Below are 12,632 nucleotides of genomic sequence, written 5' to 3'. Positions count from 1 at the left end.
ATCTACCTGAATGAACATGGTAGGACAGAAAAAAACAAGCTTGACTTCTGTTAAAAAAAAAAAAAAAAGTTCCTCCCTGATTAAGATATCTGGTTTCATGGATTTAAGTGTTAATCGGGTTTAGGGCCAGGATCAGCCTCAGGACATGTTCAACACCAAAAATGCAGTTGATAACACAGGGATTACCTTACTGGCTATGGAGAAACCATAGAACAACACACAATCTGTTCCAGCTTGCTTTATCTGAACAGATGGCCCAGTGAAGTCCAAACACATCTGGGGAGATTTGTTTGGCTGTCTTCTTTTCTTGGTGAACCAGAGCACTGAGGCACAATGTGACAATGAAAATGCCATACAGCGACTCAGTAGCCAAAAATATTGCACCCAATTGTCCTGGTTTTGACAGTGAATGACCAGTAGCTGATGTCTGGGAAAACACTGGGCAGGGCAGGGACAGGAGGTGGGTAAATACAGGGTGGTATTCTCCCAATTTCCAGTAATCTGATGTTTAGGAATTTCCTAATCCAGAGTTCTATGCATATCATAGTATTAATAGCCATGCATGGACTTTAGTTTCCTCATATTTTTTTCTAATTAAATAACACATTTGAGCCTCTTAATTGTTCAACAGTTCATTTATGTGGTGTGAAAATAGACTTTATTCTCTAAATTTGGTGCTTGATAATTTTGTTTTGATATTCTAGTTGTTGTATTAGGAGAAACAGTAAATATTAGCTTTCTTTTCATTACCTTAGTCATATTCATGATTCTATACATCTAGGTCATTTTTTTACCCTCAGTCATCTATATTTCAGAATGAAGCATCCTTGCCTATTTAATTTCTTGAGTAGTTGTTCCTTACCTTTCCTCAGCCATATCTGTGCCTTTTCTAGTTCTGCAACACATGCTTTGTAGCATGATGTACCTAGAGTTGTATGCAGTATTTAAAATGTGGGTAAGTAGTAATAATTTTACAGTGGCAAAATAGGTGTTTGTTTCCTGTTTGTTTCCCAACAAAGCTGTTATCTTTGAATTGTCATAGACCATCTGGTCTGGTCTGTCCTTACCAGGTCTCCTTGTTGTGCATCCTCAGGCAGTTTAGATGACCTCCTGCTGAGGACAGTCCCAGGCTACCAGCACACATCTTTTGCATGGCAGCAGAGCAGAACCAGCACCCTGTGGCTCACCCATGTGCCCTGGAGAAATGCTGTGTCTCTCCAGAGGTTCAAGGGAACAAGGGTGCTTCAGGCTGCCCATTCCACTGGTGATATAACTCACAGAAGGAACATCTCTAAGGACCAAAGAAGAATCCTATTTCGGGTTGTCACTTAAAAAGGTAGCACGAGTACAGCCAAAAGCATCTTGTTCAAACAATGCTAAGTGCAAAGAGCCACCTGCAGATATAACCAGCATGGCTACAGCACCCATGCCTGCTTGTCAGCTTTCAGAGATGTGTTTCTCTGGGCCTGGAGATTCTTCTCTGACGGTGCTAACTGAACACCTACAGAACAGAGTCTGTAATTGCACACAAGAGCCCAAAGAGCAATTGCTTACTTTGATGGCCAGCACCTCCATCTCCCAGCTCTGGCCTGCAATGCCATTTTGTAGTGAAAAAGCGAGATGAAGCACAGGTTCACATTGCACATGCAGATCCATCTCCTGTCTGTGCCAGGCAATTGCTAATCCAGTCTGTGAGTATGTCAGATGTGGTTCACATTGGGGTTGTCCAAGCTGTGTCCTGGCAGCATGTAAAACACCACATTTTGCAAGGACCCGCTCTCAGCCAGGCCCATCTGCTTGTCATTCCTGAGAAGAGTAAAATGCTGTGGGAATCCATTGAGTCACACAGGACTTTCTCTGCTATTAGAGGAATACTGTTACTTATATTATTTTTAGGATACAAAAGCCAGCTAAGTTTCTCTTGGCATTACCTAACAAAAATTAATTCTTTACCACTGGCCTCTGACAGCATATATCTACCTCCTCATTAGATGCCAAGCTTCAAAATTTCCTGGCTGGGCTAAGAACAGAGTTGTTTCTAATGACAGATTTGGGTGGTTTGACAGAAAACAGTGTACACTTGGGAGCACTTGATGGCAGCTGCTCCAGATAAGAGGGGAGGGAGTATTTTTTGGCAGTGGCCTAAACATGAGGACAGTAGTTCTTTTTTTGTCCTCAATAAACTGTGTATACTTTGGGTATTTTGTGTGTCTAGATAGATTAATTGTTTTACAGGACTAGGTAACTGCTGACGAGGTATCCAAGGAGAAACACCTTAGCTTTTTCTTATGTCGATTCAAGAAGGACTCATTCTGTGCATTCCTGCCAGCTTAGTCAGTGTCCTGGGAACAAATGGGCTCTGATAATTTTGGGCCAATCTTTTATGATTTCTTTGTGGAAGGGGCATCTGGGCCTGTTAAAGACCAAAGGCATGCTATAGATCTCACCAGTTGCTGGGCTTCCTGCTGCAAAACGTAATTCAAGTCAAATATGCCTATTCTTCAGGCAGCCAGCTTCAGGATCAACAAATCACCCACCACCACCCCCCTTAGGAGGTTATCAAGGCTGGGGTGAGACTTGCAAGGTAGGTGTTTTATACCACAGGGCTCCTCAGGCACCACTGAATATATTGTGCATGGAGTGCTCTGCTGGTTGGTGTGGGGTCTGCATTAAGAATAGAAACAGACAGTGGTGAAAGGGGAGTGAAGAGTATATGCCAAGGATGGCTTGGGAGCTGGATGCTGACCTAAATGGATTACGTGTCTGATCTTTGTGTCCGTTCCTCAGTTCTCAAATAATACAACCTCAGAATACACTTTTAGTTAAAAGCAACTGTGGTCAGTGGTGGATTTTCCATATAGGTTAGTTTGTACTGAAATTCTAGGAAGTTAAAGTCCAAACGAGAAAAATTATTTCTGAAGTTTAGTCCATGTAGGCATACACACTTGAATTTTTAAGACATTTATGCCATTATAACACAAGAAGACCCATAAAATCGTATCATTTCTTCTGCTCAGTTTGGTGACTCACTGTTCCCTGGGAGTCAGTGGAACAGACTGAAAAGGCTTTGAGGCTAATACAGCCACCATTCCTGTAACAGCAGGACTGCTTGAACTTCTTTTCTTATCTGATCAGCCTGTTTCAGTACATCCCATTTGAATATCTATTAATTTTAAATTTGTTATCTGTTAAGTAGCATGTATAATGTAATAGTCCCAGTAATAACAACAGTGTACTAGGTGTTAATCAGAAGATACGGGAAATGTGAATGATATGTTCAAAGTCTTATTTTTTAAGAAAATATCCATACCGGAAAAAGATCATGAAATACATAAAAATAAGCTGTCCAGACAAACGTTATCCATCTAAATACTTGACTAAACCATTCTAAATGATTTTTTAAATGTCAGCCTTAGTAGGTGGCTTTTTCTTGTACTTTCACTTTTTCTGTGGTTTGAAGATGTGAACTCAAGGCAGAATTAGCAAGGTGGTTCTTGTCCACAGAAGCTGCATCCCTAGATACACTGTTGGGTACCTTGTTAAACTATTATCAGCCTAGCCTGCATTCCTGTGGCCCTGACCCTAAACAAGGTTGATCAACTACCAAATTTTTGCAAGGTGAAAGAATGGTTCTTCTGTATATAGAACAAATTAGTGGTTGAAAATAGGAATGAGTCACAGAAAAGCTCTCAGATAAAAGGATATATTCAAATGAAATGGAATATTAAAGCATTCACTTAGAGTTTCTGACTATTTTTCTCTGTAAAAGTGCCTGTGCAAAAGACAGCAAAAGTTTATGAGAGGTAACAGTAGTGCTGTGCCACCAAAAGCAGTTCAGGCTACTATAATTTTTAACCCACCTCATTTTTATGAGTGTTTGTGCAGAAGTAATTATCAGGGGAAAACAGAATTCAACAGTAGGTGGAATGGGCCAGGCAGGTCTGACAGCTCTTGCCAGACTCCACTTCCTGATTTATCTGTTTGTATCATTAGGATATATGGGATTAAGAGCTGCAAGATTCAGGGCTGTCTGTCCAGATAAGAGAACTAATTCTTCTGAAAGCAATCTGGTAAGCCAGGTGTAAGTATGAGTGACTCCCTGTGCTTGGGATCATCAACAAAATAGTTGATACTTCTGTTAAACTTCTGACTTGATGCCTCACAAACTCAGGACCTGATACCAGATTGCTGAGCAGCTGTGCCATAGGGAACACTGCTAGCCTTATTTTTACCTTTACCGTCCTGACCTTGCCCCCTTTGATCTTCCCAACTAATGTGAGCTTCCATATGACCTTGCATATTGACAAAATCTACTTACTCATATCTCCCTGGCACTCAGCCAAAAAGATCCCTTTTATTTTTTTTATCCTATGGATTTTTATCTCTGAGAATCTGATCAGCCTGTGCAGTAACAAGCCTACTGGAGTAAGTAGGAGATGATCACAAGAAGACAACAGGGTTTTTGTACACGGAAGACAAGCATCTGCAGCTTCTTCCTTAAATGACAGGTTCAGGGCAACTGTGAAACTGCAGAAGTCAGGAAGCCTTATGTGATTATATGGTGAGAGCCTGCCAGAACACTGCAGCCCTTCCTCTCTGAACATGCTTGTCAGTGTCATCTCAAACTGTAAGGTTTTATTCTTTTCAGAACAGCATAAGATAAACAAGCAAACAAACAAAACAAAACCCCTGAATCTGTTCAAGATGTATTTGCATATGTCTGAGATTCACAGGTTTCAGATATAAATGTGTCTTTCAAGGTATTGACCTTGTTTAGAAAGGAGGAAGCCCCAGCTTTGACAGAGTCAAAGAGGGCAGATAAAGTCTTTACTGGGAGTGTTTCTTTCCTCTGTATGGGTGGCCTTTTGACATTGTGCCAAGAGGTGTGTTGTTTCTACAGTATTCCTACTTAGGATTTTTATTTTACTTCCTTTACGATTCCTACTATGATTTTTTTTTTTTCACAGAAGGAGGAGTAAGTCTCAAACTGCAATAAATTTAGTTGTAGGCTTGTTAGAAAATCAAGGATTATTGTAATTTATTTTAGAAACACACTATGCATATGGTTTCTAATTTAATTTCTATTATTATTTTAAAAATAGTTATAGTATCCAATGATATCTAGTTATATGGCAATTTGACACATATTGCAACATATTTTCATAAGATATTTTAAAAGTAACATGGCATACCTTTGCCACACCTATCCATTGATTCTTGAAGTTAAATGTCCCTGTATGTCAGTGAAATGTGCGCATGTTCAGTGCCATGAACAATGGAATTGTTTATCCTAGAGAATGAAATATTTGGATGGTCACATTTGAAAATTTTGCCAAAAATGTATCATTCTGCATATCATATGTAACAGCATAGTATTAAAATAGTGGGCTTCCCTGGAAAAGCTTAACATGACACTGAGCAGAAAGGGGAAGTAGGAAAAAATACCAGTGAGACCTTGCTAACTCTATTGCAGGTTCTGATGTGGCATGGAGTGGAAGAAATTACAAGTATTTGAGGTAATACACTCATTGCATTTTATTGTGCAAGAAGATGAGTGGGAACTTGTGATTTATTGGGCACATGCAAGGTAGAAGAGGCTCTAAGAAAGAAATAGTGTGCTCTCTGTTAACAACAGCCTCTCTTCATAGTCTATAAAAACCCATGTGAAGGTGAATTTCTTACCTATGCATTTTCTTCTTCCCCAAATTTTGGGAAGCCCTGACTTTTATATATATATAGTAGATTTAGTCCTCTTACTATAAATGGTTGCTACAGTTTCAAAGCTATGTGTGTGAGTATACAAGGAGATGAGGTGTTTGTAGGATGGAAGAGAATTAATGCTATATTAGCAGAAAATATGAAGGGATGAATTTCATACCCAAATACTGAGCACTTCAAAAATGAAGCATCTTACCCTTATCTATATGGGATATTGGGCTACAAAAGCATATGCAGATAAAAAACTGAGGTGGGACAAAAGCCACAACTTTGGCTAAGAAGCAGAGCAGCTTCAGGAGATTAGATTTCACCCTCTTCGTGGGATGCCTTTTGTGTCTCCACTGGGCCTCCAGTGCCTCAAAGACAAATAAAGGCAGCATAAAGGGAAGTTCTTGCCGTGCCTCCTTTCCCTTGCACTATTCCATATGTGGGCAAGTGAAGAGCAGGCAAAGCACAGCAGCTGCCAACTCATCTGTGAAGGGGGCTTCCTACATTGGTGTGAAGCTCTAAGGCAGCACTGACTGCCTTTCAGGCTCGGAAGAATACCACTCATGCATTGAAAATAAAGTGTACCTACAGGTCTGTAGGGCTTGGGTCAAGGCTTTTAGATTAGTCACTGGGGAACAAGAGACAGATAGACACTATTTAACTTTCTTTGTTTTGAGTAACACTTTCTGCTTACTGACAGAGTTGGCATGGAAACTGAATCGGTACTCATTTTTTATAAGGATAGTCCATTCAAAGTGCGGTTAGTCATCAGTAGGCAAACCAAAGAGACTCAGCCTGCAGCTGTTAACACTTATACCTTGCTCTTGAATACACAGGATATTCAGAATGGTAGCAATCATATTACCCCGACTTTTAGGGGAAAAAATGTGCATCTATTGAGAATTATATTATGTGTTTTGGGTGTTGGGTGGTTTGTTGTTTGGGGTTTTTTTGTTTGTGGGTTTTTTTTGGTTTGGGGTGGGTTTTTGGTTTTTTTTTTGTTTTGTTTTTTAAGAGGGAAGAGTTATTTAATTATCCGAAATCCACAACAGAACTTTCTTATTTCTAGAAGATGCCTTATGTTTTTATGGATCGGTTGAATTTAAAGAGTTAACACAGTTCATATAAACAGTGGTAATGGTAACACTGTCGTGGAAAATGGCATAATACTTAAAAGGCTATAATCTTAGCACTAGTGATCTGTGAATGTATAGCCAAGATGAAAGTCTGCATGCAGAAAATGGCATTTTCAATTACTTTCCCTTTATTGATGAAAAAATTCAAGATATGCTTATTTCCACCATACTTTTTTCCCCACACATAAGGATAGAAGCAAAGAAACAGCTTCTGGTTTTCTGTACCACCTAGGCTGAGAAAATATCGATGGCTAAATTGCTGTTCAGTGGCATTTCATAAAGTGCCTGTTGGAATCCTGTTCTCAAATGTAGAATGATAAATGTATATTTATATTTGAAAAGTTTATAAACTTTGACTCTTGGCATTTTGTATCCTCAGAAGAGAGACCATATATGCCTTCTTTCTTCAATGATACAGGATCTTGGTTTTTTTACATTCAGGGCTGTAATGGTGTTACCAAATTAATGAGGACACTGATTTCTCTTTTCTTTGTGTTTATCAAGCAGATAATCTAAGTGATGCCCTGAAAAAGCTGAAGATAACAACTACTGACAGCACAGCAGATAGCTTGGAGGGATGCTTGGACTGTCTTCTTCAAGCTCTGGCACAAAACAGTAAGTTGTGTGGACCTTTCTGATTTTAAATCATATAATGAGATCAGTGAATTAAAATGGAGTAGTAAAATGTGGCAGAAAGACTGACTCAAGCAGTAGGCTGCTGGATTGGCTCTTCTGGGTTTTGGGTTTTTTAACTCCTATATCCATAACAAGGTAACCTCAAAGACAGTGGCAGTAAATACCTGGATATTTGGAACGGCTGTATTCCAGTCCTCTTTCCAATATGACAAAGTAGTTGTGCAGGTTTAAGCCCTGCTGGGACCGGAGAGCACGTTGCCGTTGCCCCTCCCCAACCCGCAGCCGGTCGGGCTGGAAGTTAAGCACAGACCCCGGGCTGGAATAAGAAGAAATTTCATACAACAGAGTGATAAACAATCTGAACAACAACAGTAGCAGTGATAACAACAATAAACAGCAATAACAATGAACAAGACAAACGATATACAAAGAAATATCGCTAGCTGGTCATGGAAATAGGTTCCCACCACCGAGCCCACCAAAGAGCCTGGTAAAAAGGTTCCGCCCCTGGACCTGACACCAGCATGGTATGAATAACCCGGCTGGAGATCCCTTCCCCCTCTCTCTCTGCTGGGGAAACCTAACCATATCCTAGCTGAATCAGGACAGTAGTACAATCACTTTTCCAGTTGATTGCTCAAGAAACAAAGAACAAGGATGGACAAATAAGCCTGGTAGGATGGGGAGAGGGATATGGGAGCTGCTTGCTAATTCTGGTTCAAAGAGCATAGTTCCCTATTTGCGGTGTGTTTTCCCTCATACTTCTGATCGCATATTTCTAGTAGTTTCAATTAGCAGAAATAGGCTGGATATCCAAAGATGGTCCAAATTTGACATGTGGTATGATAACAAAAATAACTTAAGAATGGAACAAGATGTCTTTTTCACCAAAAGCTGTAGAATGTATGTCCCCACTCACAGTAGGCAGAAAGGTATGGTAAATGAAGATGATGACAGCTTACAAGACTTTTCTGAGTTTAACTTTCTTAGCGCTTCAGATGGTGGCAGAAGAAAAAGCTGTGTAAAATTTCAGGTCGAAAAACTTGTCAGGATAGATAAAAGCCATGATTAGAAATTCTTTATTTTAAAAAAATGTAAGTCCTTTGTAAATATCAATGCAGTCAAGAGTACATACTATTAATAAGTCTTATTTCTTTCCCTTGATGGTATTTTATAAATCACAGCCTTTTGGCTTAGTTGGTGTAAAATACTTCATGAGGTTTTTCACAGTAGAACATAAGCACTATCAAAATCAAATCAAATATGGATGATAACCGTCTTCACATTTAATGATAATGGGTTTTAAATTCTGATTATTTTGCAAGGAGACGTTAGCCAGGAAATAATAAAATATTTGGGGTTTGGATCAACCCATTGTTTGAAGATGCTAAATGACTTTTCTTATGGGTTTATTTATAAGGTACATCCAGTACTTTAATCCAGCTTCCAACTGGATTTGGTATTTCCAGTACTTCTAAGTCTAATACTTAAATGCTAAGTACTAAAAGGAAGATGGTCTGAAAAATGATAGAGTACCTAGTGTAAATAACAAGCGTTTACCATTTTGCCTGTGAAGGTCACATAGCTATGTCACAGAACAAGTATGGCAGATGCAGAATACTTTTGACTAACGTACAGCAAATTTACCAATGCTTCCTTGCAACCAGATGACTCTGTTCTGTCTCAGTATAGGGCTTTGCTTTTCCTTCCAAAATCTTCTCTCTTCTAGTCTTGGAGCTGCCAGATCAGATAAGCAGATTACTAGGATTTTGACCTCTCTCTTTTGGGCAGTTTTACAAAATTAGCTATAATCCCTCCACCATTTACCATGTTCTTTGTGTGTAAGCCAGTAACATGAATATAACCCTTCTGAGCTGCCATATGATATACATCTCCACATATTTTCAATTGCCCAAGATTGACAGCAACTCAGATAACTCACTGAAAATTAGGACAGTTTTTTCAACAGTTTACTGGTGATTTATAAGCCTGTATAGCAATTCCCTTTCACATGAATTAGACACTTCAACACCTAAGTTTTACAGAGTCTCTTTGGACAACAGGCTTTAGTTCTCAAGATAGTCTGATGATTTGAAAAAAAAAAATCCTCACAGAGGACCAGTTTCTGTTTTGGAATGAGTTTGTGAGAATGGTGGTACATTCAAAAGACTTCAGGGATTATGACATAAATTGCATGTAATAGATTGATTCAACAAGTAGATATAGAATCAGCTTTCTAAATGCTGCAGTCTGAGTTATTGTTGGGCTACCAATATATCACAACTCTCCTTCCTTTGACCAAACAATCAATGAATGTCCTTTCTCATAGTTCTTAATATGGATTTTATTGATTGATTTTTAGCTACAGCATGTATCATCATATATATGATATCGTATAGATATAGGATACACACTGTACCTCTGTGTCTATATAAAAATTATTAATAAATAATAATAATGATTAGAAGTCAGATTGTTTATATAAACTACACATTAATTGTAACACAGAAATAATTTAAATAAGATTTCTCTTATAATTATTCTGCTCTCCTTTATTCTAATCCCATGTGTATGATTATATTAATGAAGTATTCATTCGGGTTATAGTTTAGTAAATCATTGTATTAGAGTAACGCTAGAAAAATAAGCCATGCAAGGAATTGAGTTTATTTTAAGAGAATTCTATAGCACTGTGATTTCATTGGGAGTTCATGGTGGTATCATAAGTCACTGAACTTAGTTTTATTCACTTCATTAAGACATGGTAATAAAAATATTATTTTATTTTGTATAAAATTTAGTATATTACTAATACACTAATGCAACACACTCCCACCTACTGCCAGCCAAAACCAGCAGTCAAACTCGGTGTTAATACAACACTGAGATTTTTAACAAAGGAAATAATCATTTCTGCAACTTCAATTTGGGCATATTGCATGTACATATGAATGTTTCAGAGACCATTACACAGCTTTTAATTGCTAAGTGCATGCATGCAGGATGGAGTTGTGGTTGCTGCGGAAACATAAGTTAAATTCCTTAGTCTCTAACAATGCAGTGACAATTATAGTTCCATTTACTTTGTATACAATCTCTTAACTTTTCATTATGTTAAAACATTATGAACTACTTTCTTCCCATATTGTCTACCATCTAGAAGGGGATGGCAAAGTTATGATGAACAGTGTAGCTTTTAATTGCTTTTTATGTTATCTGCTGCTTTTTCTTTTGTTTTTCACTCCTTTTGACAGCTGATCTTTTGATAATCCCAGACAGGCAGTAGTGCCCTGGAACATGATACCTCCTGTTTGGCTTTATGGGCTAAACTGCCATTTGTCACACCAGTCACATTAAGGTGTGTGCACACACACACACGTGCTATACTACACAAGGGTGAATCAGATAGTTTGCTAAATCGGATAACTGCTGGTAAATATTTGGCAAGCCAAATTCAAATGGTTTTAGCTACTATGTGTCTAGGGAGATAGTTGTATAGCCCTTCACATCTGACACCCTGGGTCTGAAAATCCTGCACAGATGCTTTCTTTAGGAGACATTGTTTGGAGAGATGTATATTCCTGTTTGTGGAGATATTTTAGTTCTTATCTATCCCCAGCACTTCTGGCTGAGGCCAGTCATATATGGAATAGCATGAGGCACTAGATAAAATTGAGGACTTTAGGATGAAAGAGGCAACAGTGACAGAGGAATAATAGATAAGCGTGCATTAGAAATGCCTTAGAATAATAAGAACATACCTAATTTTGTGTAGACTTCCTTCAGCATTCCCACTGCAGTCAACTGGCGTAGCTGGGGACTTTGCACCCATAAAGCCTGCAGTAATGGAGAGATGTAGTAGTATTAGTCTAGATTCCCAGCTAAATTGGCACAGCTCCTTTCACCTCTGTGGATCTACCTCATTCACATAAGCTGAGATTCTGTCCACCTTACTTCTGAAAGGAAAACATAGATGCTTGCTCCCTCTCCACCCACCAGCATTCACTATCTCTAGATTTCTAAACTTTCCATAATTTAGATTTTTAAAGGAAGGCTGTGGTACATGATCCATAACCAATGTTAGCAGCAAAGAGTTAGTCAGCCATGGACTGAATATAATACTAGATTCTACTGAATCAGTGAAATTCATATATTGCATGTGTTTTCTTTTAAAAACTATATATTAAAACAAATTACTCCATTGTCTAGTCTGTAGAATTTGGATCTTTCTATATAGACATAGTTTGATGTGTTGCTGTCAGGAAAGAATTTTGCTTATCTGGAAGCAGACTGTTTACAGTAATATGGAGCATAGGAATGATCGTAAGAATCGGAAAAGGCAAAACCCAAGGAATTACGTTGTCAGAGACTATGATTCTGAGGTTCTGCAGCTTTTTTTTTTTTTGATTCAGCTTCAAAAAATCCCTCTGAGATTAACTGTGCATTGAAAAAGGAAATTTAATTCTGTGTTTAAAATGTCAGAATTCTTTACATTATAATTTGAGACTTCTTACAAACAGGGGTCATTTTCTTCCCTCCCCCCACCAAATGGGCTAGAGTAAGAAACAGCTTATCTTGTAGTTGCTTTATATAATAATAATAATAATGTGTGTAAAGAAGAAAAGAATGGAAGTCTGCAGAAAAATCTACAGGAGGAAATTGGGGGGAAAGAGCTCTGGTAGGTGAATCTCGATCTGTTTTTCTCAGAGAAACGCGTTTGTGTCACCTCTTTGTGCTCACTGGAGAAGGGTGAGCGAGTTCCCTCCCGCTGGGCTTCAGGCTGCCCTCTGATCAACACACAAATGTCATATGTTTGTCTGCAGCCCATAGCCATCTACTTCAAGGTCTTAGCCATGGTTATGAAAGCTGTATATTTGCTGATATTTTTGCTAAGTTCATGTCATATTTAGCAGCTTTGGAATTAAAGGTATTTTGTGTTTGGGGTTTTTTTTTAATCACAACACAGAGGAACATTCTCTGAATTTTTCCCCTATGTACAAGTGGTACTGAAAGTTAAACTAAAGATGCAAGGGAGGCATATTTGCTTTCCTGACCAACGGAAATTCTCAGTGCAGATACTGAAGAGAAATGACAGTATTCAATACCAACTCCAGTGGCATCAGTAGACTTTGTATATTACTGAATTTTATTATT

The 12,632-nt window shown here is 38.5% G+C and overlaps 1 protein-coding gene across 4 annotated transcripts in view; it reads left to right on the top strand.

Moving 5' to 3' along the window:
* RAP1GDS1 (Rap1 GTPase-GDP dissociation stimulator 1) overlaps positions 1-12,632 on the top strand; it is a 94,268-nt gene that overhangs the window by 21,084 nt on the left and 60,552 nt on the right. For all 4 annotated transcript variants that reach the window (XM_026847440.1, XM_026847441.1, XM_026847442.1 and 1 more), the window contains exon 2: positions 7,350-7,457. In XM_026847440.1, the coding sequence (XP_026703241.1) occupies positions 7,350-7,457 (108 nt within the window). The remainder of the gene's footprint in view (positions 1-7,349; positions 7,458-12,632) is intronic.

Source organism: Athene cunicularia (assembly GCF_003259725.1).
Source record: "Athene cunicularia isolate RWA chromosome 4 unlocalized genomic scaffold, athCun1 chr4_part2, whole genome shotgun sequence".
NCBI classification, from domain to species: Eukaryota; Metazoa; Chordata; class Aves; order Strigiformes; family Strigidae; genus Athene; species Athene cunicularia.
This window is presented reverse-complemented; position numbering and strand designations above follow the sequence as displayed.